This window comes from Madurella fahalii (genome assembly GCF_045866475.1).
Source record: "Madurella fahalii IFM 68171 DNA, scaffold_1, whole genome shotgun sequence".
In the NCBI taxonomy this organism is placed as follows: Eukaryota; Fungi; Ascomycota; class Sordariomycetes; order Sordariales; genus Madurella; species Madurella fahalii.
The window spans coordinates 4,000,899-4,028,679 of NW_027263971.1; the positions used below are offsets into that span (position 1 = coordinate 4,000,899).

General features: G+C 57.0%; 11 protein-coding genes across 11 annotated transcripts; 5 read left to right on the forward strand and 6 right to left on the reverse strand.

Annotated features, from left to right (window-relative positions):
- Nucleotides 1–159: 159 nt before the first annotated feature.
- Nucleotides 160–1,004, reverse strand: UTP11 (Small subunit (SSU) processome component; the record flags this gene model as incomplete). The annotated part of the gene is made up of 2 exons (XM_071056667.1): nucleotides 160–934; nucleotides 985–1,004. 2 exons carry the CDS (start codon nucleotides 1,002–1,004, stop codon nucleotides 160–162), a joined length of 795 nt encoding a protein of 264 aa, XP_070912768.1.
- A 691-nt stretch (nucleotides 1,005–1,695) lies between these two features.
- On the forward strand, nucleotides 1,696–3,553 carry MFIFM68171_01246 (Glycosyl hydrolase family 47; the record flags this gene model as incomplete). Its single annotated transcript, XM_071056668.1, has 2 exons — nucleotides 1,696–3,342; nucleotides 3,407–3,553. The coding sequence occupies 2 exons, from the start codon at nucleotides 1,696–1,698 to the stop codon at nucleotides 3,551–3,553; spliced, it is 1,794 nt and encodes a 597-aa protein (XP_070912769.1).
- A 277-nt stretch (nucleotides 3,554–3,830) lies between these two features.
- Nucleotides 3,831–4,747, reverse strand: MST1_1 (threonyl-tRNA synthetase; the record flags this gene model as incomplete). The annotated part of the gene is made up of 2 exons (XM_071056669.1): nucleotides 3,831–4,478; nucleotides 4,553–4,747. The coding sequence occupies 2 exons, from the start codon at nucleotides 4,745–4,747 to the stop codon at nucleotides 3,831–3,833; spliced, it is 843 nt and encodes a 280-aa protein (XP_070912770.1).
- Nucleotides 4,748–5,231: 484 nt separating this feature from the next.
- Nucleotides 5,232–8,137, reverse strand: URE1 (Urease; the record flags this gene model as incomplete). Its single annotated transcript, XM_071056670.1, has 5 exons — nucleotides 5,232–5,552; nucleotides 5,610–6,501; nucleotides 6,560–7,770; nucleotides 7,871–7,957; nucleotides 8,117–8,137. The coding sequence occupies 5 exons, from the start codon at nucleotides 8,135–8,137 to the stop codon at nucleotides 5,232–5,234; spliced, it is 2,532 nt and encodes an 843-aa protein (XP_070912771.1).
- Nucleotides 8,138–8,645: 508 nt separating this feature from the next.
- On the reverse strand, nucleotides 8,646–10,415 carry MFIFM68171_01249 (Alpha beta hydrolase fold-5 protein; the record flags this gene model as incomplete). Its single annotated transcript, XM_071056671.1, has 1 exon — nucleotides 8,646–10,415. The coding sequence occupies one exon, from the start codon at nucleotides 10,413–10,415 to the stop codon at nucleotides 8,646–8,648; it is 1,770 nt and encodes a 589-aa protein (XP_070912772.1).
- A 756-nt stretch (nucleotides 10,416–11,171) lies between these two features.
- Nucleotides 11,172–12,698, forward strand: MST1_2 (threonyl-tRNA synthetase; the record flags this gene model as incomplete). The annotated part of the gene is made up of 1 exon (XM_071056672.1): nucleotides 11,172–12,698. One exon carries the CDS (start codon nucleotides 11,172–11,174, stop codon nucleotides 12,696–12,698), a length of 1,527 nt encoding a protein of 508 aa, XP_070912773.1.
- A 1,226-nt stretch (nucleotides 12,699–13,924) lies between these two features.
- MFIFM68171_01251 (Nonhistone chromosomal) lies at nucleotides 13,925–15,484 on the reverse strand (the record flags this gene model as incomplete). The annotated part of the gene is made up of 2 exons (XM_071056673.1): nucleotides 13,925–14,767; nucleotides 15,326–15,484. 2 exons carry the CDS (start codon nucleotides 15,482–15,484, stop codon nucleotides 13,925–13,927), a joined length of 1,002 nt encoding a protein of 333 aa, XP_070912774.1.
- Nucleotides 15,485–18,218: 2,734 nt separating this feature from the next.
- On the forward strand, nucleotides 18,219–20,927 carry MFIFM68171_01252 (Heterokaryon incompatibility protein Het-C; the record flags this gene model as incomplete). Its single annotated transcript, XM_071056674.1, has 5 exons — nucleotides 18,219–18,342; nucleotides 18,415–18,972; nucleotides 19,029–19,208; nucleotides 19,262–19,806; nucleotides 19,860–20,927. 5 exons carry the CDS (start codon nucleotides 18,219–18,221, stop codon nucleotides 20,925–20,927), a joined length of 2,475 nt encoding a protein of 824 aa, XP_070912775.1.
- Nucleotides 20,928–21,945: 1,018 nt separating this feature from the next.
- Nucleotides 21,946–22,991, forward strand: MFIFM68171_01253 (Cellulase; the record flags this gene model as incomplete). Its single annotated transcript, XM_071056675.1, has 4 exons — nucleotides 21,946–22,389; nucleotides 22,534–22,564; nucleotides 22,621–22,747; nucleotides 22,844–22,991. 4 exons carry the CDS (start codon nucleotides 21,946–21,948, stop codon nucleotides 22,989–22,991), a joined length of 750 nt encoding a protein of 249 aa, XP_070912776.1.
- Nucleotides 22,992–24,309: 1,318 nt separating this feature from the next.
- MFIFM68171_01254 (AB hydrolase-1 domain-containing protein) lies at nucleotides 24,310–25,566 on the forward strand (the record flags this gene model as incomplete). The annotated part of the gene is made up of 1 exon (XM_071056676.1): nucleotides 24,310–25,566. The coding sequence occupies one exon, from the start codon at nucleotides 24,310–24,312 to the stop codon at nucleotides 25,564–25,566; it is 1,257 nt and encodes a 418-aa protein (XP_070912777.1).
- A 1,375-nt stretch (nucleotides 25,567–26,941) lies between these two features.
- On the reverse strand, nucleotides 26,942–27,442 carry MFIFM68171_01255 (uncharacterized protein; the record flags this gene model as incomplete). Its single annotated transcript, XM_071056677.1, has 2 exons — nucleotides 26,942–27,288; nucleotides 27,361–27,442. The coding sequence occupies 2 exons, from the start codon at nucleotides 27,440–27,442 to the stop codon at nucleotides 26,942–26,944; spliced, it is 429 nt and encodes a 142-aa protein (XP_070912778.1).
- Nucleotides 27,443–27,781: the final 339 nt, after the last annotated feature.

Here is a 27,781-nt window from a genome sequence, read left to right on the forward strand (position 1 = left end):
TTTATTCATGGTCATGATATTCTGGCGTTGGGTATTTTGCATAATAAACCTTCCCCTTGGGGAGCGAAGCCAGATTTATCGCTCCCCGAAGGTAAATTGGATGACAGATAAGGACAAGAGGCAAGAAGACAAGAAACAAGACCGGCTGTACCCCGCCGGCTACCTCTTTCTCTCGCGCACCTTGATCCTCCTCCCGCTCTTGGTGATCCCCCCTGATGTCGCCGTCTTTGCCATCTTGGCCTGCTGCAGCTCGAGTTCGTGCTCGGCATCTGCCAGCGCTTTTAGCTTCTTCTTGGCGCTTTTGAGTTTCCGCTGGAGCTTCTCCAGATTCTCTGCTTTCCGACGAGCCTCTGCTGCCTTCTTGTCGTCCACATCCTCATCCAAATCTCCCATCTCCTCGTCCTTGTCTTCTTGCTCCTCCGCCGCCTGCTGCCTCTCCTCGACCGCGTCGAAAAATACAATCTTTTTCGGCTTCTGCGGCCTCGCAGATGGTGCGCTCATCTCCTCGTCACTTTCCTCGTCCTCATCGTCCTCGGCCATCTGCTCTATTCCACCCGCAAGAATGAAGCGCTCCTCCAGCTCGCGCACCTCCTTGGCAGCCACGTTCCGCATCGTCCGTATGTACCCCAGGTCTTGAGTCTTGAGTAGGCGAACCGTGTCCATGTCCATAGCCTTGTTGCCACGGTCGCCGTCGACGGTGCCCGTGAATGCCTTGCCGCGCGACAGGGTCGAGCCGGGCCCCTTGCGCGACATCATGCCGAAGTAGAACTCATCCTCGTTGCGGTCGGCCGCCTTTTGGCGCAGCGACTTGAGCACCTCCTTCTTCTTGTTGTAGTCCTTGGCACGCTTCTGGTAGTCCTTTTTCTTCTCGAGCAGGCCGAGCCGCGCCCGTTCGAGGGGCTGTGCCCGCTCGCGGTGAGCCCGCCGCTGGACGCTGCTGGAATCAGCATTTGCCTACCCGAGGGGATCCGGAAGTATGGTTACCTGTTCCGTAGTGACGACATTGTTGTTATGGGAATGTTGAGCGAGAGGGCTGGTTTGGCTGCTCAATTGCTTGCTGCTGCAGCCAAATTTTTGAACCATCATATCTACTTGCGATAAGATAAGCAGCGCGATGCCCCACAGAAGCCAGGACAAGGGAGGTTGCTCTTCAGTCTTGGCCAAAGCTTGGCAATCCTTGTTGTTCATCCAAACCTGGTCCCTTGGGGCTTGCATTGAACAAAACCTGAACCTGATTTGTGGCCATGTTGATCCTTTCAGACGGTGGTTTGAGTGGATAATTATTGATAGGCGATTTCAGCCCCTGGTCTCGGCTGACTTTGGGCACAACGGACAGCGACGTTGGATCTGACGTTGCGGTGGCCTCGGAAAGCGAGATCTCCCGTGATATCTCAGGACACTACGATCGGCCTTCTATTCTCCTTTCCATGCGGGATTGGGCCTAATTCAATTGCATCCCCGGTTGAGCTGCAGTGACCCGGAGAAGGTGGAGAATCTGCCATTTGCCCAAACAGATTACTCTCGCTTCGCGCTTCCATCTTGGGCACGTTGCGCGGTGGGCGCGAGGCTCGTGAACATCCCCTTAACGCTTCTCTGCCTCACTAGAATGTCGTGTCACTCGTCGTCTATTCGCGTTTCACTCGCCGGCTCTATTTCACTACAGCCTCTCAATGCTACAATTGACGCCCTGGAATAATGGCCACTCTGACCGGCCGCCGTAGGTTCCAACGCCTAGCCATTGTGACAACCTTCTTTCTGGTTGCCTACCTCTTGCTTGGCCGGAAGGGATCCTCTGGGCGGCAGACAGGATGGCGGGATTGGGAGTACATACCGAGCAGCTTCGACTGGGGAAGGCGGCCACAAGCATACCCAGTAGACGGGTCGAAAAGGGTCCGTCTACCAGAAGGGATTCCCCGCCAACTGCCCCGGATTCAGCACGAATTCTCGCGAGATGAGTTGAGCGATTCGCACAACACTACCCAGAGAGAACGCCGGAAGGCTGTCAGAAGAGTGGCCAAAAGGTCCTGGAAGGCTTACCGCGATCACGCCTGGGGCCAGGACGAGGTTGTCCCTCTGAGACTGGTCGGCAGAGACACCTTTGCCGGATGGGGTGCGACCCTGGTGGACTCGCTTGATACCCTATGGATCATGGGCATGAAAGAGGATTTCTACGATGCCGTGCGCCATGTCGCAACGATTGACTGGAATAACTCTACGTTTCAGGACTGCAGCCTGTTCGAGACTAACATCCGGTACTTGGGCGGCCTGCTCTCGGCCTACGACCTAAGCCAGGAGAGGATCCTCCTCGACAAGGCGGTTGAACTCGGGGATATGCTCCACGCCGGGTTCGACACTCCCAACCACATGCCTGCCAACACTTTCCATTTCGAGTTGGCTAAAGAGGGCAAGCTGGCCGCCGGCAAAAACGTCGCCTCTGCCGCTGTCGGAAGTCTATCACTCGAGTTCACGAGGCTCTCCCAGCTCACCGGCAACCCAAAGTATTACAGCGCCATCGACGGCGTCACCAAGGCGTTCGAGGAGACGCAGGACTCCACTAACCTCCCCGGGTTGTGGCCGGTCTTTGTCGATCTCTCGAGCGGGTTCGGCGTCCGGGGAACCGTATTCTCCCTCGGCTCCTCAGCCGACTCGGCGTACGAGTACCTCTCCAAAATGCACGCGCTGCTCGGCGGCCTGGAGCCGACCTACGAGAAGCTCCACACCAAGGCCATGGCAGCGGCCAGGAAACACTTGCTCTTCCGCCCCATGCTGCCGGACCTGCCGCCCGCCACGACGCCCGACATTTTGTTCCTGGGAAACGTCCTTTCCAATGGCATGACCAGCATGCTGCAACCTGAGGTGCAGCACCTTGGCTGCTTTGCGGGCGGCATGTTCGCCCTCGGCGGGCGGCTCTTTGGCCAGGAGGACGACGTCGGGATAGGCGAGCGGCTAGCCAGGGGCTGCGCCTGGGCGTACCAGTCCTTCCCCACTGGCATCATGCCGGAATTGTCGGATATTGTCCCATGCGAGAAGAAAAAGAAGAATAAGGATGAGGACGACTTGGCTCCCTGCAAGTGGAATGAAACGCGGTGGGAGGAGCAGTGGGCGCACGTCAGCAGGTTCCCGAAGCCTTTCAAGATGATCCGCGACCCGCAGTATCTGCTCCGACCCGAAGCTATTGAGAGCATCTTTATCCTGTACCGCATCACCGGCAAGGCGGACTTGCTGGATATAGCGTGGCACATGTTCCAGTCGATCAAGGACGCGACCGAGACCAAGTTTGCGTATTCGTCTATTGCGGACGTACAGGTGACCAAGCGGACGACCAAGTTGAATCGTATGGAGGTGAGTTGCTTAGCTCAGGGTTTTTCTTAGTTGTTGTGATCTGGGGCTAACTATGTGACGAAAGAGCTATTGGATCGCCGAGACGCTCAAGTACTTTTATCTCATCTTCTCCGAGCCAGAGCTTATTAGTTTGGATGATTATGTCTTGAATACCGAGGCGCACCCGCTGAAACTGCCAAAACCGGGCGACGGCACAATGAGGGGAAAGTAGACGACATTGGCGGCGTATGTATTCGATATTATAGAGAATATGAGTTTTGGGCAGTGTGCAGTGTGCAGGCTTCCCGCCGAAGCCCAGCAGGATAGGTGTGTATGGCCGAGTCGGAGACGGACAGCCGTCTGCTCAACAGGCTCTTTCTCTTGTCCGTCCCGGCCATGAGTTTATCTCGAGACCTTTTGTCTACCCTATGGCAAACAGGTAATGTCATGCGAGAGTCCAAGGGGAATAGATGACCCAGTGAGCGCTTCACCACTCATCCCCTCCTCACTCACTCCTCGTCATCCTCCTCGGCCTCCTGCTCCCCCTGCCTAAAAATAACCTTCTCACACAACTGCAAGCACTTCCTCACCGGCAACCCAATCACATTATCCACGCCCCCCTCAACCCTCTCGATAAGCAGCATCCCGCCGACCCCCTGGATGGCGTAGCCCCCGGCCTTGTCCGCGCCCTCGCGGGTGCGCACGTAGCTCTCGATGACGTCGTCTGGCAGGCCGTCGTCGGCGCGCGCGAAGACGACCCTCGTGTGCTCGACGTGCGCCGCCATCTCGTAGCCCGGGTGGCTGGCGTCGGCCTTGGGCGCGAGGACGCACACGCCCGTGAGCACGCGGTGCTCGCGCGTGTCGCGCAGGTGCTTGAGCATGCGCACGTGGTCGGCCTCGGACCGCGGCTTCTCGAGCACCTGGCCCGACCGCGTCGCGATGACCGTGTCGGCCGCGATGACCAGCGCCGGGTCCCGGAGCTGCTGCGGGTCGGCGAGCCCCGCGTCCTGCGCGTCCTGCGCCTCGATCGCGGCCTGGTAGACGGCGAGGCACTTGCGCCGGGCCGTGGCGGCGACGTACTCCTCCGGCGAGTGCTTCTTTTTGTCGAGGTCTTCGGGCTCGGTGGAGGGCATCACTTCGAGGTCTGGGAGGCCGATCTACTTGTATGTGGATGGGGTCTGGTTAGATTGGAAGACGCCGGGGGAGGGGGTGAAGAGGGGCTGTGGCGGACTTGTGCAAGTAGAGCTTTTCTTCGTGGGGAGGCGCTGGCTAGAATCACGCGCTTGGAGCGTAGGTACGAGAGGATGGGTAGCTCGAGGGGTAGCGGTCCCCGTTTGATAGGCGCGCTCTGGCGGATCGGTATGCCGTGGGCCCTGGCAGCCGTGATGTGGTCGGGCGGGGGGTCCAAGGGGTCGGTGAGGTCCATGGCGTTGTATCCCGGCAATTCGATCGGAGACGTGTGCCTTGAGAGGTTGCGGTACGTCAGAGACGTTTATCGGGGAATCTTTGGCCTAATGTAGATGGAGCTTAACGAGGGTGGATGAGGATGAGGCGGGGCACCAGGAACAGCCGGCAGAGCCCCGCCTTACCAGAGCTGCTGCACTGCGTCATCGCCATGGTCAAGGGGGGTCCAATGGATATTCTCCGCGCCGGTAACTGGGGAACAACCGGAAGCACAGCCGAGCTGCTTGCTGCCCACTTACAACCTTATTGCGCTGTACATTTACAGAGGGCAGGGGTGCAGTACATGCACGTACTCGTAGCCGTCTACGTCCCCCATGTTCCAATGTTGCCTACCTAATGGGAATAACTAAAGTAGGGCTAAACAACTGAAGAGAAACTAAACCTTGAACACTGACAATGTGAATATCCCACATGCGATAATACCGTTACGCTACCAGAGAGGCACCTCAAAACACGAACCAGGCCTGCGTCAGAGGTAACTCGGAAAGCGGCTCAGCCGTGCACACCGCCCCATCCGCTTCGACAGTATAACTTTCCGGGTCGACCTTCATCTTGGGCATGACGTCGTTGAACTTCATATCATTCTTGCCGACGGAACGGCAGCCCTTGACAGGCTCGACCCGCGATTTCAGACCGTACGACGCGGCAGTGCCGCTGTCAACACTAGCCTGCGAGACGAAGAGCACGCTCGTCTGCGGAACGAAGGAGGCGAACATGGGGCGGGCGATGACGGGCTCGATCGTGGGAATTGATCCGTTGGGATCGCCCTGGGCTGGTCAGAATGACAGTCTAAGTCGGGAAGCTGGGAAGAAAGAGTGCCTTACCATCTGCGACCAGGAGATCATGCCGCTCTTCACCACGAAACTCGGCTTTGTCCCGAACCACGCCGGGTCCCAAACCACCAGATCAGCCAGCTTGCCGACCTCGACACTCCCAATCAGATGCGCCATTCCCTGTGCGATGGCCGGGTTGATGGTGTACTTGCTCACATAGCGCTTAACCCTAAAGTTGTCGGCCCCGGTTCCCTCGTCCTCGGGCAGCGTCCCGCGCTGCAACTTGTTCTTGTGTGCCGTGTGCCAGGTGCGGAGGATGACCTCGCCGCAGCGGCCCATGGCCTGGCTATCGCTGCTCATCATACTGATGGCGCCCAGGTCGTGCAGCACATCCTCAGCCGCGATGGTCTCAGCGCGGATGCGGCTCTCGGCAAAGGCCACGTCCTCGGGAATGTCCTTGCTCAGGTGGTGGCAGACCATCATCATGTCGAGGTGCTCATCGAGCGTGTTGCGCGTGTAAGGGCGGGTGGGGTTTGTCGATGAGGGGAGGACATTGGGATGCTCTACTACGCGGATGATGTCGGGCGCGTGGCCGCCGCCGGCGCCCTCGGTGTGGTACGTGTGGATGGTGCGGCCCTTGAAGGCCGCGATCGAGGATTCCACAAAGCCCGATTCGTTTAGCGTGTCAGTGTGTATGAGGCATTGCACGTCGAGCTCGTCGCACACGGTTAGGCAGGAGTCGATGACCGCTGGCGTGGAGCCCCAGTCTTCGTGCACCTTGAGGCCGCAAGCACCCGCAATGACCTGCTCGCGGAGGGGGCCCGGGTCGCTGTCGTTGCCTTTGCATGTGAGACCGATGTTGACGGGCATCCCGTCACAAGCTCGGAGCATCTGTTTCATGTTCCACGCTCCAGGCGTGCAGGTTGTGGCGTTCGTTCCCTCGCTGTGTATCGTCAGCCTACACCCCTGTCACCTGCTGTACGACTCGATTCGCAACCCACCTCGGCCCTGTGCCGCCACCCATCATGGTCGTGATTCCAGACGTGATTGCGTCCTCCACCTGCTGCGGACAGATGAAGTGAATGTGACTATCGATCCCGCCTGCCGTGATAATCTTGCCCTCGCCGGCAATCACCTCGGTGCAACTGCCCACGACCATCCCCGGCATCACACCATCCATGACATCCGGGTTGCCAGCCTTGCCGATGCCCACAATCATGCCATCTTTGACGCCAATATCTGCCTTGAAGATGCCCGTCCAGTCCAACACGAGCGCATTCGTCACCACCAGATCCAGCGTCTCGGCATCCGACCGCCCCGTGGCCTGGCCCATCCCATCGCGCAGCACCTTCCCCCCTCCAAACTTGCACTCATCCCCATACACGGTGTAATCCCTCTCGACCTTGATCCACAGATCCGTGCTCGCCAACCTGACCAAGTCGCCCGTCGTCGGCCCGAACATGGCCGCGTAGGCCGCCCTGTCCAGCGTATACCCCTCAGTCAAGAACGCCAAATCCCCCGCCGGCTCGAGGACATGCGCAAACCCAGCTTGCTGGAGCCTCTCCAGGATCTCATCCGCCCTCGCCAAATCCACCTTGCCGGCAGCGAGCCCATTCCCGCCCCTGATCACCCTGCCGCCCCCGATCTCCACCAGCGTCACAGTCTTGGTATCCCCCGGCTCGAACCTGACCGACGAGCCCGCAGGGATATCCAGCCGATACCCGTACGCCCGCAGCCGGTCAAACTCCAGCAGCGGATTGACCTCGACAAAATGGTAGTGGCTGCCCACCTGCACCGGCCGGTCGCCCTTGCTCGTCACCCTCAGCCTGATCCTCCGCCGGCCATCGTTCAACTTCACCATCGCCCTCTCCGCAAAAACCATCGCGCCCGGCCGCGGCGGTGCAGCCCCCGCTTCCCCCCGGGGAGACGACGCATCCGGCGGCATCGGGAACAGGTCGTTGCTCGGCACGGGCAGGAAGCTGCCGTACAGCGCGCGGGCGAGGTCGCCGTCGTCGGTGGCGATGGGGTTGGCCACGGTGACGAGGAAGGTGCCCGAGGGGAAGGTGCCCTCGACCTGGATCTGGCGCAGGGTGGCGAGCGCCTCCGGGAGCACGTGCCGGCGCCCCAGGAGGGTGCCGCCGAGCGACATGAGGTCGGACACGGTGTGTCCGCCGTCGCGGATGAGCTCTTGGAGTGTGGAGGCGATCAGGGCCTAGCGAGCGGGCAAAGGGGGGGAGTTAATACACCGTTCGGCCGTGCGGTAGGGAAAAAAAAAAAGGGGGGGGTGGTTGAGAAGGCGGAGGGGGCTTTACACTGGCTTCGGCGTGGTTGAGCTTGACGCCGCGCGCCAGGCGGCGCTGGGCGAGGAAGCCCAGCTGCGAGATGGTGAGCTTGTCGAGCTGTTGTTGGTTGTGGGCGTTGGCATTGTGTTAGTCAGTCTTCCTTGAGTTTATTTTCATAAGTAGGTTGAAGGTTAGAAGGGGGTTTATAAATCGGAGGAATTGGACTAAGTGGAGTGTAAATGCAAGTGTAAGATGTGACTGGGCCCGCTCACTTACCTCCCTTGGGACGAGGAACATGGCGTTGATTGTATGGTAGATCCCCTGAAGACGCCAGAGAGAACACGGAAGAAACAAAGTTCAGTCGGAGATTCTCTCATCAGGAAGCCTTCGAAAGAGCACACGGAGCATATGACGTGAATGAGATGGACGTCCCTTGCAGCGATCACGAGCGCCGCATTGTCGCAGCGGGTATACCCATACCCCGCACTCCTGCTGATAAGCTCACCATTTGGTGATTGTCGTATTAATGTCGACGACCATGATAAGAGCACGATGGTAGGTATCATTACAAACTATCAGGTATACCGAGTATTTTCAAGATGCCGGTCGGGTGTAACTATCCTTCCAAACGCCAGTGGTTGGTCCTGTGATCCTCTGTTTCCAAGCGCCCCGGATGTGAAGTAAAACAAGAAAAAAGATGTGTACATGCAAATAGTTAGTAACCAACATCGCTCCAGAAATGCTGTCCTTGTCCAAAGTTTTATCCCAATGTCCAAACCATGGAGCGCCCTGAGCAAACCAAGACTCACATCGACTCGATCAATTTCTCCCCTCCTTTCCCCCTCGCCAGCACCTCCATGAACCTCTCGTTCTCAATCGCTCGTATCCTACTCCTGGCTGATTCCAACCTCTCCACGCCGCGGTCGATTGTTTCGACGTGCACGCTCAGCGGTATGTCGAGCCGCCCGCTAAGCAGCCCCGGCTGAGCGGCTCTCTCCCTCAGATCTTCCAATCCGGCCCGGACCTTTTCCAACTCACCGATCAGCTCGGTGACCTGCTTGACGGCGCCCAAGCGCTGCGCGTCGACCTGCTTAAGCAGCGACAGCTGGCTGTTCAGGCTCTTGAGTTGTCTGCTGTTGCCACCGACCAGCGTCCACAGCATCGAGAGTATCTCTTCTTTGCGGCCTTGGACCGACATTTGCGTGCGCGTGACAAAGTCGTGGATAATATCTAGGTGCTCCCCAGCCTTGTGGAGTATGTGCAGCACCGCTTCACCCTCCAGGACCAGCTCGCCGACCTTCTCTGAGACCAAAGTCATGTGCTCAATGTACGTCTTGAGGATGTCCCGGTCGGAAAAAACGGCGGGCTGGAAAGGAGAGAACAGCCAGCTGGTCCATTGACCGACAAGACCGCCGCTGTGTTGGACGTCGTGGCTGCCACGGTCTAGTTCGTCGAGGAAGCGTGCTGTCCACCGGTTAATGCTGATGAGCGAATCGACGGCCGAGCCGACGTGCGTGTTGAATTTTTGGAGGTTGCCCGAGGCGGTTCCCGCGGCTTCGATGAAACCGTCGAATTCGAGGACGAGCTCCTCTTTGTGTGCGAGGTTGCTGTAGCGTACCAGCGTGCGTAGGTCGCGGATGGAGGCTTCCGAGCGCTTCATCTCCATGGGCAGAGACACGCCTTGCGCTGACTTCTCCAGGACTTGCTGGAACTCGTCCTGAACATCCATCAAGCGGTCAAACTCGACCTGCCGCTCGCGCCCCTCGCCCTGTCCCTCAGTTGGAACGAAACGCGGGCAGAAAGGCAGATCGAACCACGACACGCCCGGCAGGCGACAGATCGGGGAGAGGGACGTGTAGAGCGACTTGGTTGCCATGTTCTGCAGCATGATGACGGCGCCAAAGGTCAGGTACAACGACAGCAGAAACGCGAGAGGCTTCTGTGCGTATCGGAATGCATGCCCTACGACGCCAAACAACCACGATAAAGCGCCGATCAGATGGCTAAGCATTGGTGCTGATAGCCCTTCATCAAACGTCGTCTGCTGGTCTCTAGAATACCCGTCACTCAGCCGGACACGCCGCTCCTTGGCTGGGCTTCCAGGAGCTGCTCTCTGGCGTTGTCTCAGCCCAGGTAGAGAGGATGGTGACGTAACGCCTCTCCCGGTCGCCGCCGATCGCGTGTTTGGCCTCCTCGGGCTCTCCACGTCGACACGGGGCATGTAAAACTCGGGTTCGGGCGAGCGGTGTCTCATGGCGTCCCGCGAGCTCTGGCGCACAGACTGCGGGACAGACGGGCGGAAGGGCGACCTCAAGAGCACCTGCTCGTCGTTCTCGGCCTTGCTGAGAAAGCTCTCGATGCTGTCGTCCTGCGAGCCGCCGATGCTGAAAGGTTGGGAGCCACCGATACTGAAGGGCTGCGATCCGTACTGTTGCGACAGCGGATCGCTACTCGAGATGATGAACTCTTCGTCATCGTGTATTATGGACGTGTCAAAGCTGTCATTCTCGCCGCCTTCTACCATGCGCCACGAGCTCTCTGGTTGGAAGTCGCGCTTCTTGGATGAGCCCGCCATGGTTGCGCCGCTCCGGACTTGCAGAGCGGTCGCGTAAACAAAATCTCCCGGCGCCGTCTCTACGCCGGGCCGGATGCGATATATACGGGTTTGGGCGACGCCGACAAACGGGGGATGTCGCGCGGTCACGCGTCTCGCGTCACAGTGGCAAATGCGGGCAGTTGAAGGCAGCAGCGCCTCTTGACAGGGTCTAAGTCGTTGAAAAGTGGGGGTCAGAGATTGCGGTCAGTTCGTTTCGTGAGGTCTAAATGAGTCACTGCAGGCAGCAGAGCGTCGATACAAATATATTGTCCGGTAATCGGCGTTGGAGAATCCCAAGCAAATAGCATTTTTTTTGGTTGTAGTTGGCAGCTTTCCCAGGCTGATAAAGAAAGACCGTCAACAACAGCGGGTGGTGGTGTATGCAGGTGGATGGGGGTTGGTGGGCTGGCTCGATCTGACCTCACTGTAGATGGCGCCCCAATCATCAGTAGACGGCACCGTGCGAAGGCGACGCCTGATCAGCTGGACCGGGCTCTCTTCGAATTTCTTCGCTTGATTCCTGCTTTGATGCACCAGGGCCCCTTGCAGAGACATGGGACCCCCTGGCGCCCACACTAGTGAAGCTCGGGGACAATGGGGCTCAGTCGAGCTTGTCTTGGATCCCGGAAAAGTTTCCAGGGTTCGCACGTGCTGTACCCGTGTGCCATCTGAACCACCACACCCACTTGAGAGGGACAGCAGATCCGCAAGCATCGGTGCGGCAGTCGGCTCAGAATGTGGCTGCGAAGATGGTCTGCGCCGAGTTTTGCCAGACAAGTTAGGACAGTGCAGCGACTCCCGACGCGCCGAATCCAGCACCGCTTCTGTTCGTCGTGCGGGAGTCCGCAGTCCTCCCCGACAAAACCGCCCGCGCCGGACCATCGAGCTCTTGGCCTGCAGCAGGAACTCTTCACAACATCCATCTACAGCCCCGGGTCGCCCATTTTCCTCCCCAATGGCGCGCGCATGTTCAACCAGCTGACCGACTTCCTCCGCAAGCAATACGTCCGCTATGGCTTCCAGGAAGTCATCACGCCGACCATCTTCAAGAAGGCCCTTTGGGCCAAGTCGGGACACCTCGAGAATTACTCCGAAGACATGTACACGGTGACGAGCACCTCGCCGTCGCGCGCCGAAGTCACCGAGGGCGGCGAGGAGGCAGAGTACGGCCTCAAGCCCATGAACTGCCCGGGCCACTGCCTCATCTTCGCGTCGCAGAGCCGAAGCTACCGCGACCTCCCGATCCGCTACGCCGACTTTAGCCCGCTCCACCGGAACGAAGTCTCGGGCGCGTTGAGCGGTCTGACGCGCGTGCGCAGATTCCACCAGGACGACGGCCACATCTTTTGCCGGCCATCGCAGATCAAGGACGAGATCGACAAGACGCTGGACTTCGTCCGTCTCGCCTACCGCGTCTTCGGCCTCGGGCCCTATCGACTCACGCTCTCGACGCGGCCGGAGCAGTATATGGGGGCGCCGGAGGAGTGGGACCAGGCTGAGAGCGCGTTGAGGCGGGCCCTCGAAGCGAGCGGGCAGGAATGGACCGTCAACGAGGGCGACGGTGCTTTTTACGGCCCCAAGATCGACGTTATCCTGAAGGACTCGGACGGGAAGGAACATCAGACGGCCACCATCCAGCTCGACTTCCAGCTTCCGAAGCGATTCGGCCTGGAATATACGGCGCCGGCCCCAGAGCTGGAAAAGCGCGGCGAGACGACGACAGACCCCCAGTTACTCGCTGAGTACGGTCCAGTCCAGCCGGTGGTGATCCACCGCGCCGTGCTTGGTTCGGTAGAGCGGCTCATGGCGCTGCTGATCGAGCACTACAACGGCAAATGGCCGTTCTGGCTGAACCCGAGACAGGCCATCGTCCTCACGCTCAACGACAACGAGCCCGTTGTGAGCTGGGCACGGCACACGCGAGACGTGTTGCTTGGGCTGTCATCATCATCATCATCATCATCATCATCATCATCGACGCCCTCGAGCGATGAACCAGCGTCGCCGACCCGCCTCGCCGTCGACATGGACGATAGCGCCCGCAGCCTGGGGCTCAAGGTGCGCGAGGCCACGGCCAAGGGGTATGGCCTGATTGTGGTTGTCGGTCCTAAGGACGTCGAGAAAGGGGTCGTGTCTGTCAACGCGACCGCCCTAGCAGCGGCCGACACCAGCCCGGAAGAGCTCAAGCGTCTAAAGCAGATAACCTTTTCGCCCGAGGATCTGCGCGAGTATATGCAGTCAAAGGTGAATGCTTATGAATAACGCCGGCCAGGAATTGCAAGTACTACTGTATTATAGGCGGTGTTTTGAGCGGAGAGGTCCGTGTTTAGATGGCCTCTTCCAGGTCTGTTGTGGCGTTATGTAGGCACTTAGACAGCGGAGACTGAAAATACTCGGCAAATGTACCTACCTTAGACTGCTGTCATTGTAACTGTCCAGTGTGTCGATTAAGGGTGCCAGGCAGGGCAGGGGAAAGCGGTAGGACTAGGATCAAGGCACTGTACTGTACCTATGCCTAGGCAGATACAGTACAGTACCTTGCTCAGGGTAATAAACTCTCCGCATTTTGGGGTGCGGCCATTGCGCTGCCAGTGACTCCAGAAGGACAGCGGCGCCTACCTCACTGTAGCTTGCAGGGCACTAGACAGCTGAATCCCACCTGCAGCGTTCCATGCCTGGGGTTAAATCTGCTTACTGCGTCCTTGAGAGAATGGTCAGAAGTTTGGAGGGGAAGGTTCATGCTGTAATAGCGGAGCTTGTCACACTTGGCGGACCAGACATTTTGAGCACCTCTTGATTCTCCGGCTGATGTCATTGCCTTGTTCTATTTATTTTATTTTATTTTATTTTATTTATTTATTTTTTTCTTTTATTTTTGGCGATAATGAAGTGATCAAGTTCCTGCGACCTTTGCTCCTCTGAATCTTGTGCATCGCATTGTTTCCATCCGCGCATGAAGGCAAGGACAATCAAGATCCAGTGCAATGCGGGAGAGCACCCATGCTGGAAACCGTCGGCATCGCATTCGGAGTCGTTCACCAGGAACAGGTGCAACACAAGCTGAAATCCATTTGATGTGTATTGCTGTTCGTATGTGCCGGTACAACTGTGGGCAAGAGAAACAAACCAGAGTAAATACAACAAATCCCCGAGCCCTCGCACAACAGGGAGATACTCCTATACCCGTGTATCCATCCGCCAGTCCCCCTCAAGAAGCCGCTTCAAAAGACCCCTAAAATCCCGTATCGATCCCCGCCATTGACCCCATCCAGTAAACAAACACTCAGAACCCCAGGGAAGCAAGGCTGCATAGTTACCGAATCTAGCTCGCCAAAAGCGAGACGCCTCCGGTGTCTGCAAGGGGTCATCCCCCAATGTCTCTTGTTGGGAGAATATCATCAAAAAGAGATGAGAACGCAGGCGCCAGAGGTATCATGAGTGGAAAAATGAACCAACACTAGACAGAAAGAGCTAGGCTACCGAGAGGCCTAACCGCTCTTGGTCTTCTTACGACCAGACTTCTTAGGCTCCTCTACCTGTTCTGCAGCCTTGGATGTCCTCTTCCGCTTCTTAGCCTCGGGGCTGGCCGGGGTTGCCGCCGCCTTTGCGGGCTCTGGCTCGGTGGCAGCTGGGGTCGCCGCCGTGCTCTTCCGCTTGCGCGTCTCCTTCTTCTTGGGTGTCTTGGCTGCCGGGGCGGGCTCCTCTTCAGACGCCTCTTCGGGTGACGGCTCGGCCGCCGCCGCGGCCTGTTGCAGCTGCTGCTCGGCGGTGGCTTCCTGATCGTTGCCCGGCGTCTCCTCAGTTTGTGTGAGAGGAGGCATCGAGATGCCGTACTGATCAGCGTAGGCCCTAGCTTCCTCGTCCGTCATATTTTTGGCATCCGGGTTGCCGTGCTTGTAAGAGTGAACGCGGGCATTGTAGAGACGGAGGTTATACTGGTACGCCTGGTTCCAACCAAGCTTCTCGTTGGGCGTCATGACGGACCACCTGCGCTGGCCCTCATCCTGGACAGCGCCCTTGGGAGCTTGCTCTCCAAGATCGCTGGCGATGATGGGACGTGCCGTCTGCATATAAAGGAAGTAAGGCGTCAGAGGACGCTTGGGCGCATTAGGGTCATGGGTGCGCTTCTTGCGCTCCTTCTTCTCCTCTACCGGGGGCTGCGGGGCTGCGAGTGCAGCGGGGTTTAGGCTGGCAAGGGTGCCGGCAAGGTGGTCCAGATCCGCTCCATTCTCAAGGTTGGTGCCCTCTCCAATGAGGAGATTGGTCTGGCGAAGATAATCCTGGGAAAAGCTCCTAATCAAGTCCTGGATAGTCTGAAGTCGTTGGTAGACCTATGATGAATTAGCAAGATCTGCTCGGATTTGTCCATGACCAAGATGGTGCAGGGTTCCAGGTGGGGTGGTGAGCTGGATTCCATTGGGGGTCCGCAGCGTGTTCAAGCGCGTCACCGAAAGCAGGAACTTGTAAACAATACGGGGGAGATGGGGGCAGTGAGGGATGGCCTGCATCGCTACTAAGGCTTTGACTGAGCAAATGCATGACCTAGCCACCTTGACAATGCATGATCGCACTACCAGCAGTAGCTGTGAAAAATGAAGACTGCAATTCCACGAGCCCTTGCACTGACGCGTACCAAGCTGAGTGCCGCGGGAAGGTGTTGGGAGAAGGGCGCGTGATGGGGGTTGTTTTGTCTCGTGTTGTGAGTCGTAATCCGAACCCGCTCTGCGGGATGCGGTTACGGGTGTGGGTGTGGGTTGGAGAGAATTGGGTGGGTTGGCTCTGGCTTGCAGAGTTGACAAACACGTGCTGAAGTTGGGGATCAGGGTGTTGGGTGGCTCTTGGGCAGGGATTCTTGGGGATGACTTGCAAAGTGAAGCTATGTGCCTTACCGAATCTCTGACGCGGATGAACTGGCCAACGTCGATGACTGGGGGGACCTGCTTGAGGGCGAGGGCTGCAGGCTGCACTGCGGCGACGACGGGAGGTGCTGCAGCAGCGACGGGGACTGGCGGCTCAGGCACGGCCTTGTTCTTGGGTGGGCGCGGCATGGTTGATGCGGTAAGTGGTAAAATGACGTTGGTCTTTGTCCGAAATAATGGTTAGTGGGATGGTGGTGCTAGGTTTTTGCGACCGCGATGGTGGATAGGCTGTGCTTTCGGAGGCCAAGCGCTGGGGATCTGCTGGAAAATGAAGGGAGAGAACAGGAGGAAAAATTCGCGGCGAATTTTGGGGGGGATGGCGGGGTCTCGGAAAATATACGTGGAGCGCCTGGGAGGGGCGCCAGTGCTGATTGACCTGCTAAAAATTGGCGGGCTAAAAAATTGCCTGCGCTGAGGTGCAGCCCCGGCGCAGATGGAAATCAGATCACACGAACCGCCCGGTCACTGACACTCCCCGTCTCGGGAACTAAGCAACGCCTGACGCAATGTCAAAAAAATAGGCGCCCGCCGCGACTCTGACAGAAGGGTAAAGCCGCCAACGGGACAAACTTCAAAATGCTCTTGCCCGCCAGGTCGCGCCTGTGTATTCCGCTCTCGCAGCAGCACCTCAGCAACGATATGCCTACCAGATCTTCTGGTCGCGCAAGTCAGACATGGTACTTATGCTTGGGGCACTACACAGTACTTGGGATCAGGTACATAAGGTTAGGTACCTTAGAGGCTTGCGCCGAGTTGGTGCAATAGAAACTCGAAAATCGGAGCCAGCGCCAGCAATTCGCTACCCCACCCGGTCCCAACCTCCACTGCACAACATCACCCAGACGCTGTCACTGATCTTAGAGCGTCTCTGTCTCCCCTTACCATTCCGGTTAAAGAGATTTCAGGATTTGCTTTGGAGCGCACAGTACCGAGTCACTGATGTGTGCAATTTCAAGTTAAGTTGGCTTTTGCACACTATTATGCGCCGTCTGCGCGTCGAATGCAGTGTTGTGGGCGTTCAGCGGGCGCTTTGAATTCGAGCCGCAGTTTTCAAGGTACTGGATGCAACTATCTCGACAACCATCGGGGTACCTGGCGCCCTGTCGCTCAGCGTTCGACAGCCAGCGAAATCAGTCCCGGCAGTGTCACACGCGAGCTTGCGTGGACAGTCCTCCAAAATGGCAGGGGTGTTTCCTTTTCCTCCGCCACCTTTCTTTTGGCGCTGATTTGCGCATTCCCGGTCGGCACAACTGCCCCAAAATCAGAACGTCCCAGGGCTCAGTTTCCAGCGCGCTCGATCTTTGTTGCTCCCGTCCCAAATTGTCCCGTCGCACTTCATCCACGGCCACCTGCGACAGTGGTTGCTGTACCTGAAGCTAGGGCCGTACTGCCTACTACGGTCTGAATTTTGCACAGGACAGGAACCAGCTGCTGTTTCCAGCTCATTTCCACAAGGCCGCCTCCATCGTCGTGTAATAGGTGCCTCGAGCACGATACTCTGAACGACTGATGCAGGCATATTAGCACCCATTCACTGCGAACTGTTTTTGCTTTACGTTTGAGAATCCTCGGATACATGTAGAGCCAGAACATAATCCTGGGGCACCTGGTGGACAACAAGTCCAAATCTTGCGCAGAGCAGCATCGGTTCCGGTCGCAATTGAGTTAGCACCAGCGAGCGCGTTCCCGCCATTTGTGTAAGGTAGGTAGGTATACGTCGGAACCCCTCACCGGAGGTACTTTGCTCACGTACCTATCTCGATTTAACGGGTGCGTCCAAGCTCCGGCACTACCCAACTGCCGCTGCCCGCAGCCCATCGATCTGGGACCCTTGCCGCTGCCGGCAGTCGCTGGACGAGGGTGTTTCCGGCCTGTCAAGAACAGAGCAGTGTAGAGCAATTGCTCTAGGATCTAGGGCATATGTCATGTCAGGCACTGAGTGAAATCCGGATAGTCCCCAGCCACGGGTATGGTCGAACATGATAGCGACGATGGACACGGCAAAGCGCAAGAACCACAGGTATCCAAGCCCCACATCACCATCCTCAGCACGAATAGCAGCAGATGGAGAAACTACCACTATACGCGGAGAATGTTCAATTAACGAGCCCAGTCGCGTTATCTCGTAGGTACTAGACACTTTAGGCCAGAGAGCGGGAACGAGCGGGAGCTACCTGTATGTTGACTGACGACGAAGCCATGATGGGGCCACACCAGCACGTCCCAGACTTTGGTGGTTGGTTCCGTTGTTGATGCTGACTGACGAGTCCCTCCACAACGCGTGGCTTGGCATCTACACTTAGACTTGTAAATACCCTGGTATCTCTCGGCAGCTCACCTCAGCTGTTGCAGGGTAGCTCTCGCACCCCACTTCTGCAGCGGAGCGCGCTCTCGACCAACCCCGCTCCGCCAAAGAACCCCTCCTCCTATGCCCCGCGGACCGAGCAAGCTGAATGGGTTGGCTTGGCACGTTTCTGATTGCCTGAAACTCGTGTTATACGCGATCATCAAGATGGGCCGCACATTTAAAAAGCAGCCCGAAAGAGGCGTACCGAGCCGCTGGTCTCAACCCAACAGGAGGGCAGTTGGATCGAATATTTCTTCTCGAGTCGGCTGTGCCGAAATCTACGTCTCGCCATCTAACAGCGTCCTCAGATCATCGCGAATCCACCCGCAAACCCATACTATCATCAGAGATACCAGGATCTGGGCTGGGCTCCTCTTCCTTCCTTTGACTGCCCCGCACCGTCTTTTTGCCATCTTTTCTTGCTCGTCCTCAACTACCGCCCAGTGTGCACTTCCTTGTCCTCCATACAGCGAAACGCACCACTCACCACACATTGATTTGACTGCAGCCGTAAACATGGCGACCTTCAAACCCTACCCGTTCCTACTCGGGTTCATCGTCCTCTTCTGCTTCGTACGACCTACGCTTGCCTTCGGCGCTGGTAACATTGCTGGCATTTCCAAGATCGAGGGTCTGAACTGTACGGTGTTTCCCACCATCCGCCCAATCCTCAGCACCCCCCACAGTCACTGACTCTCCTCCTTGCGTTCAGGGCGTCACGGCGATATCGAAGATGTCCTTCTCAAAATTTTCATGGCCCGCGCCGCCGGCGGCAAGAAGTTCGACAAGCTGATGGTTTCCCGCGTCTACTTTGGCAACTGGCTTCGTGACTATTCGCAAGCCATTGACGTCGGTACTGTCAAGAGTGTCTCAGCCGAGGCCATCCGTCTCCTTCTGTGCATCCTCGGTTTCCTAACATTCGGTTATGGGAGCCGCGAATTTGAGGTCACCGCAGAACGCCTCGGCTGCTACCGTCCAGAAGACCACATCGATAACCCGAAGAACTACGCCGACAACCTGGACGCAAGACAATATGACCGTCGTCTGCGCGGCCCTGTCAATGAGCATGTCGAGCTCGCCGTTGATGAAGAGACGGGAATGAAGAACTACATTGCCAACGAGAATCTCCGCATCATGACCTCGGCAAAACACGTCCGCCGTCTATTCGCTAAGTGCATCGACCTAGGCCGCTCTTATGGGCAAAGCGGGAACAAGGAGGAGCTCTACGAAGCTCTACGTCTTCTTGGCACTGGCCTGCACTGCCTCGAGGGTATGGACAACTCCAGTGATATATCCCATCGTTCTGAGCCCTGACACATGACGCAGACTACTTCGCCCACAGCAACTACGTCGAGCTGGCTCTGATCGAACTCGGAGAACGGGACGTCTTCCCTCATGTCGGCCGGTACACCAAACTAAGGATCCCCGGCGCTCGCCGCGAGGTCTACCCGATTGTCACCGGTACTTTTGGCGGTGTTGATTTCCTGCACTCGGTCACTGGAGAGGGTACTCTACCCCAGGCTTCTGTCCCGGTGGTCACACAAGCTAACAACGGACAGTTTCTGATAAGATGATCCAGAGCGAGATTGAGGACTTGGAAGGGACCCTTGACCAGAGCCGCAACAGCGACACCAGCATCCTTCGTGACCTGCTGGACAAGATCCCTGATGGCTTGTTCGGTGGCGATGACAAGAAGGCGAAGATGGAGGAAATCGAGCACAATTCGCAAGCTGCCCAGATGGAGACCATGACTGTGTCGCCCAGGGAACCCGAAGAGTTCACCATGTACATCCAGCAGGTCTTCAGCCAGGTTATGCCCGCCATCCAGTTCCACGACGAAGTCCTGCAAAGCATCTCGCAAGCCATTTCCCAGATCCCGGTTCTGCCCAAGATCGTCGAGCAATTAGAGGAGCAGCTGTCCCTCTTCGTCTTCTCACAAATTGCCCCTTTCGTCATCCCCGTCATTGACCAGATCAAGAACGAACTCGCGACCGGCGCCACCGAGATCATCGAGAGCAGCAAGAACGAGCAGCACATCGTCTTTGAAGACGATCACTGCACCGACCCGACCCACTCGATGTTGTCCAAAGACCACTTCACCAACGTAAGCTGGGACCGGTCTCGTGTCGTAAGGACGGTGAGCTAACAACACCTCAGATTCTCAACGAGATTGCCGGCCAGACCGCGTCCAAGGTCGTGGCCTGGGTTGTCCCGCAGCTCATGGAGGCCTGGGATGACGAGGGCATGGACGTCGACAGCCTGCTCAGCAAGATCATTCACGGCGTGCTGCACCACCCGGCTCAGCGCAACATGGGCCCGGACGGTGCCGAGGAGGGCCGCAACCTGATCTTCAACAGCGTCCGGGAATGGTGGGAGCAGATGGACGAGGGTCAGCGCGACGAGTACAGGTACAAGCTGAGCCGCGAGGGCGTCGAGCGCGGTGAGAACCACAGGGAGGGCGAGCACGACAGCGGCCACGGATGCGGTAAGAAGCTCAAGATGCGCAAGAACTATGACGACCTGACGCTGGAGGACCGTATCGCCGGCGCCGCCGCTGACGCCATTGTTAGTGGTGTCAAGGAGAGCATCTCGGGTGCGGTTGGGCAGTCTGGTTACGGTGGTGCTGACCGCCCAAATGACCTCGGCGGCTTATTGGGTAAGGTTGCTGGCGGTATTCTCGGCGGCTTCAAGCGGGAGGAGACCGAGAGTTACCGGTCCAGCGGCCGCACCGGTGATGGCGGTTACGGCGAGACGACTACCGAGTACGGCCGCTCCGGTGATCGCTACGGCCAAGCCGAGTATTCTGAGACGCGGTACGGAGACGGTGGTAGACGCAGTGAATACCGCCGCTATGAGCAAGAAGATGACGGCCGCCGTGGGGAGGCCTACCGTTACACGGAGCGCAGCGAGGCTCACTATGGAGGCGGTGGCTATGGTCGCCGTGAAGAGGAGAGCTACGGCGGCGGTTATGACCGTCGTGGCGACGATAGCTATGGCAGTGGTTATGGCCGTCGGGAGGAAGATAGCCATGGCCGCCGCGAGGAGAGCTATGGCCGCCGTGAGGAGAGCTATGGCCGTCGTGAGGAGGAAAGTCACAGGCGTCGCCGGGATGACGAGGAAGAGGAATCCGGCGGTGGCGGCCTCCTCGGCAGCCTTGCGCGGCGTGCCGAGCAGGCGTTCAACGAGCGCCGGCGAGAGAACGAGGGAAGAGGCTGGGGATTCTAAAAGAGAAGAAAAGAAAAATGTCCCAAGCTTGGATCTGACCTCGCTTTACAGGCGCTGCAGACGACCTGGAGACGAGGTGCTTTGAGAAGTTTTGCGCTCCTTTGATTATCTCAAGTTTGTTCCTGTTTTGTTAAACAGACGAGTTGCAGATACTCCCCTAAGTAGCTAAGCAAATACCACACATTACAATTTCTCTGTCATTGTCTTGACGATAACCGCCAGCAACATTGAAGTGCTAACCGAGCACCGCAGCGAACCCGGGTAAGTCATTGGTTCGTTTGCAGGGTGATGACGAGTGACGCCGCCTATTTTGGCCCGCGGACACCTACCCAGATATATATTAATCTGGGGGATTTATAGTGAGCCCCTCCCCACACCTCTGACCACCACTCGGTAGGTCTCCTTGTCGTGCGGGGAGCCAAGAGCAGGTAATATACCTGCCGCTCCTTACCTGCTCGCGCTATTCTTACTCTGATCTTCCACGTACCGCAGCAAGAAGATAGAGGGAGGGGTTGCCAGATGGTGCCGAACAGATGGAGACGCATGTGTGAAGGGTGGGTGATAAGTGGACGGGGGAGAATCAGGGACGGGTCACGGCCCAGGACACGGTTCGGGGCGTCTCCCCGACAACGTGATAGGCACCCTCCACACGCCACACCCCGGTCTCTAAACTGAGAGAGTTCATATACCGGCGGCCTTTTCGGGCTGGCTATTCCCACGGAGCGGTTGCGGAGTGGAAATGGTTCATTTGGGTATAGTACAGTGAGATAGAATCTCCCGTTAATAGTGTTAAGTTCCTGGCTACTGCGGAAAAGGGGAATGTTGGTTGGGGAGGGGTATTTCTGGAGATGTTATATTTCCTGGTTGCCCCGCTCTTGGTCCGGGGATTGAGATTTGGAGAGTGACGCTGTTGTTTATCTCGCAGAGGATCTGGTTCTTTGTTGTCGTCGAGTCTCTAACATACCTACCCTATCTTTACCCCTGCTTATCCACGGTCATACGTGATTGATCACTCACAATGCATCTCCCGATCTCCACTCTCATTACTCTCCTCCCCTTCTTCCTCTCCGCCACGGCCCAGGGCCCCTCGGGCAGCGGCAAGACGACCCGTTACTGGGACTGCTGTAAGCCGTCGTGCGCGTGGCCGCGCAAAGGCAACTCGCCGAGCCCCGTCCAGACCTGCGACAGGAATGATAACCCGCTTAACGACGGCGGCAACACGCGCTCCGGGTGCGACTCGGGCGGCTCGGCCTACATGTGCTCGTCGCAAAGCCCCTGGGCCCTTAACGAAACGGTCGCGTACGGCTGGGCCGCCGTCAACATTGCCGGGAGCAACGAGGCGGCGTGGTGCTGCGCCTGCTACGAGCTTACCTTCACGAGCGGGCCCGTAGCGGGCAAGAAGATGGTTGTGCAGGCGACCAACACGGGAGGCGACCTTGGGAATAACCACTTTGATATTGCGGTTGGTTTTATCCTTTTCTTTGGTTTCCGTTGTCCACCTCCCCCCGTCTCGTTTGTGTAGCTGGGCTTCCCTCCTCTCTCATCCCCTGTCGTCGTTTTGGAGTATGAGTAGGCTTGCTGTTTACTTACGCTAAACCCGCAACAGATGCCCGGTGGAGGCGTTGGTATGTTCAACGGTAGGCTCCCTATTCCCCCTTTTCCTCTCGTCTAAGGAGTCGCTGACATGTCGAAGCATGCACCAACCAGTACGGCGCTCCACCCAACGGCTGGGGCCAACGGTACGGCGGCATCGGGTCCAAGAGCGAGTGCGAGGGCTTCCCGGCGGCTCTCAAGGACGGCTGCAACTGGCGTTTCGATTGGTAGGTAAACCCAGGCGCACCTCCCTTTTTGCTCGTGAAAAGGAGGTTGTTGTCAAGCCTCTTCAAGAAATACAGCAACTCACATAACCGCTACAGGTTCATGGGCGCCGATAACCCGGATGTCACCTTCAGGCAGGTCGCCTGCCCAGCGGCTATCACATCCAAGAGCGGATGCGTCCGCCAAAACGATGTCATCAACGAGACGCCCACCGGGCCGAGCACTGTGCCCACCTGGACTCCGTAGAGGAAGGCAAAGGTGGTCAGCTGACGGATACGTGTGCACGAGGTAAGAGGGTGACGAACCGCTGGCCTGTTGTTCAAATGTAACATTCAAGTATATGCTTGTCTGAATGTAGACAATGAAAGTACCTCCTGTGGTGAACGAGGTTTCAGTGGCCCTTCACAGCCAGTGCTACAATAGCCGGATGCCCCTCCCTAGTGGGAAGAAGTGGTCATATGAGAGTGATGCATTCAATGGCCAAGTGCGAACGCCGAGGGCTCATAAAGAACGTCGGGCGGCTGTGGTTTCAAGGGCAGAGCGCTCGGGCTTCAAATGCGTATGGTAAGGTGGCATAATTATCGCCCCCACTGTATACTGCTTACTACTACTAATTACCTTAGTATGCTGGCACCACACTACATTGCTTCCATTCCCGTCAATCAAGGGAAGATTTGGTATCCAAATCAGCGCAACGCAGGACGCTTGGTAATACCATCCTATACCTCATAATTACGCAGAGCTGCCTCCACCCTGCTACCATCTATGTCAAGATAGAAGTCACGATGCCCAGACCCACCACGCCCGTCGGAAAGGAGTCCAGGAAGGAGATGCTCAACCCCAAGCTCTACGCGCTTCTCGTCGGGACGAGGACTTCCCGAGGGCACTCCTCTATTCACCATCACTGACGGCGAGCTAGGTGGCAAGCGTTGAGGTGGAGGGGACACGGACTTTGAAATTGACACAATCGCACTATTTGTATATATTGGAGGAGCTGCGGAGCACTTTCGGGTTCAATCCTCACCAAGACTCAACTGAGCCCGGCCAAGTATATGTACATACTCATCGGGCATCGGTTCCGAGGCGGCGCCGTGAGAGCAACAGAAGCACCGGCTCCTTTGGGGGAGAAACGGCGTTAGGAGGCATCTCAACTTCGGTACCATCAAGAGATCGCGCAAAATTGGGCTAGGTGCGAGGTCTCTAGCCGGCGAATAACAACGGAACACATTGGAGAGACGCCCTGGCAAATGCTGACCTAATCAACCTCCAATGGACCAATGGTCTTACTAGGAATCAAATGCTTCACAATACACAAAGCCTCTAACATCAATCAAATTGCCTTCCCCATACACATCGCTAAGACCGAGCTCTCCTCTGCACTGCATCGCCGCACTATCGTCGCGTACCTTGGCTAGAGGTAGCAGTTATAGCGGGTAAGAGAATATCGTTAACTTCTAGCCTTCTTGACTAGTGGGCTTGACTAATCTCGTAGCTATTACTATACTAATAGCGGCGCAAACGGAGTCGATCAGGGAGGAAAATAGAACACTCGCACTGTGCCATCATGGAGTCCTCCGCCCTCCGGTCTACCATACTGGCAGTTTGCCTGAGCCTTGGCGTCCCCGCGACCCTCTATCTCAGCCTCCTTGGGGCCATGATCGCCGCGCCTTCTTTCCAGGCCCACGCTGTATACCTGCACAAGGTAACCCTCACCTGGTTCAAGGACCTCAATGTGCCAGAGCAGTTTGGCTTTGCCCACCACCAGACCACGCCCTTTTACATCCCAACCAGCGATGGAGAGAACCTGCACGCATGGCACATCCTTCCCGTTGGCGCGTTCCTCGCCAACGAAGATGCCCTCCTAGCCCAAGGACCGGATACGGGCCTAGCCGAGCGATTCCAGGACACACTAAACTTCCGCCTGCTCAGGGAGAATCCAGACGCCCGTCTAGTTCTGTATTTCCATGGCACCAGCGGCACCATGGCGAGCGGGTGGAGGCCCGACAGCTATCGCTCGCTCTATGCTGCCGATCCTGCCAACACGCACGTCCTGACCTTTGACTATCGGGGCTATGGCCTCTCGAGCGGCCAGCCGTCCGAACCGGGGCTGATCATTGACGCGCTTGCCGTAGCCGACTGGGCCATGCACACAGCGTGCATCCCTCCCGAGCGCATCGTCATCTTTGGTCAGAGTCTCGGGTCCGCCGTCGCCATAGCTCTAGTTCACGAGCTCGCCAATCCACAACGCGAGCCGAGCAACAAAATCCACTTTGCTGGCCTGGTCGTCACGGCCACCTTCTCGGACATTGCCCAGCTCACGGCCACTTATCGAATCGGCGGCGTCATCCCGGTGCTGTCGCCGGTCGCCAGGGTGCCGCTCCTCTTCAACTTCTTCACCAGCCGACTCCAAAGTACATGGGACAACATGCGGCGGCTGGGCGAATTCATCCGCGGTGCCGAGCGGTATCACGTCACGCTCTTGCACGCCGAGGACGACACGGACATTCCGATGGAGCACTCGGTGCGACTGTTTAGGGAAGCTGTGCGCGTAGCCGACGAAGCTGTTAGTAGGAATGCCAAGAACTCGGTGCATGACGGCAGTGGTGATGATGGCGGCTCTGGGGTCTCCTCGTTCGACCGCAGGATCGAGGAGAGGACCGAGGCGCGAGGGCAAGGGGGCAATGTCACGGTGTGGCCTACGCGGAAAGGCGACATCAGACTAGACATTCTCAAGTACGGAGTCCACGACAAGATCATGTCCTTTCCCGTCACGGGCCTTGCCGTGAACAGGGCCTTTATTTCGGCTACTCAATCTAGATGATGGCTGAATCGACGTTGGCTGGACAGCACCGGCCACGTTGAGGTAACACTCGGTAACAATGGAGCGCGTCTATTTCCTGACTTACATATAGATGTCATTGGGCGTTTGCACGGTAATTGGTGTAATCTGGAAACAACCAATGCGTGTTATGAAAGGCGGCGTGGATGGGAGCGATAAAGACTATGTGCAGTAGTGGTAAAGACGGAAACAAAGCACGAGTTAACTTCTATCGCTATTAAGAGGGTCTTGGCAATACTACGAGTTAGCAAAGTCCTAGCCGCAGCTTGTGTATATACCTTACATGTATAGAGTAATCGCCAACCTGCTGTCACACCCGCCAAGAAAGGCGCCAAACCTGAAGGAAACAAGCAGCGCCGAACTGCACGAATGCTCCGTGCTTGTTGAGGCCCCGGTTTAAGCAGAAACCATCTAGGCCGGCCCCGACGATGAGGACGTGACTAGCGGCCACTGCCAGCGTGGCCCCAGACATGGCGTCGGCTAATTCTGTTGGCGGCCGGGCGGTGAATTCGAATTGGGTAAGATGAGAAGAAATAGAAGAGCGGCGGCGGCGTGGATTCAGACTGGAGACTTTGCTCTGGGGGGGTTGGGGGGCGAGGTGGGTTCATGTTGGTGTTGCTGTTGTGCAGCCGGGTGGTTGACCAACTGCAGAGGGTATAATTAGTACAAGAAGATAGCACAACATATTTTGGACGATATATTAGTGATTTTCGACAATAATTACTACGGTTTATGCCAAATCTCTTCCCTGACTCGTTTTGAGATCTTAAACAGTTTGTTTCTGGATTCGAAGGGCGCATATGGGAAAGGTTGACGTATTAACAATTTATAAGTATTATTCAGAACATGTGTCTGAATTGAAAATGATAAAAGAAATTCCACTACACCAAACGTAACGTGATATCTACTTCAAGTGCAAGAATTCCGTCCCGTAACTAAGAACGTTTGTTCAGGATGTACACAGAAATCAAAATATTTGAACTAATTTGAAGTGACCGCACCTCTAGACGAGGAGGATACTCGCCAGACGCAGCGGCGAGCCGATGGCCATACCCCCGTTCACCTTGGGTGAGTGCGGAGAAGAAGCCTAAGTATATGCGCCTCATCCAGCCTTCGCTGCTTGGAGCTTTCATTTCCAGCGGGCGTCTTGATTAATTACGACGGCTTCTCCGGTAGTGACCTTTCGTCCTGTGAAGATCATGAATCAAAGGACATTGAGTGAGGAGACAGAGCCAATTTTGACTGGTCCTCGCAGTCAGTCCAGAACACGGGTTGTAGAATGCACCTAGTATACACGTGCTTCGGAAGGATTGCAGCCATATCCCCATCCGTCTGTTTCTCACATAAGCACGCAGGCTCAATACCAGAAGACCTTCTCCTCGTGCATCTTGCCCTCCTGTTCCAGCTGCGCCAGCAGCACCTTGATGCGCTGGACAAGAGCCTTGCCATAATCTGGAGTACCAAAGGGAGGAGCGGGAATGCTCAGGTCGGGTCGCAGCCAGGGAACGGGGTGGATGCTGGCCGAGGCCTTCATCATGGCCTCAATGCCGGCATCTTGGTAACCACCACCCATGATGACAGCCACCGGCTTTGTCGAATAATCGTGGCTACCCAGCTCAGAGTTCGTCTCAACCTCCTGCTCACCCTTGAAAATGGCTGGGATCTGCGCGGCGCCGGCCTCGGGACTCATGATGAAGTGAATAACTGTGCAGATATATGTCAGCTGCAAACTCTCATTCAAAATCCGGGAGCGCAGGGCGAGCAGGATTCACGAACCGTCGAATTCGGGCTTGAGATCGGCGATAACGCCGGCGCCGACGGCTTCCGTCTTGCCACATAGAATGACAGGAGCACCCATCTTGTAATAGCGAAGTGACGGAAGGCCGGCGTAGAAGCAGTACTAAAGCAACTGCGAGGGGTGTGGCAGGGAATTCAGAGAGGTTTGTCGGATGATAAAGACCAGCACGAGAGAGGGAATACCAACATCGATGAGCGGCACTTGAGACTTAGGGTATTTATCAGATGTAATGACTAAGTACTAGTCCCAGACGAGCCGCCTGCGCCTCAACCTTACATGACCAACTGCATAACAAGCGAGCGCAACAATGCGAGGACTGCTCTTGTACAGTACTTACCTCGCTTATTCCCTGCCCGCCAAATCTGGTGGCCACAACAGCAAGTTCTTTAGTACTTACGG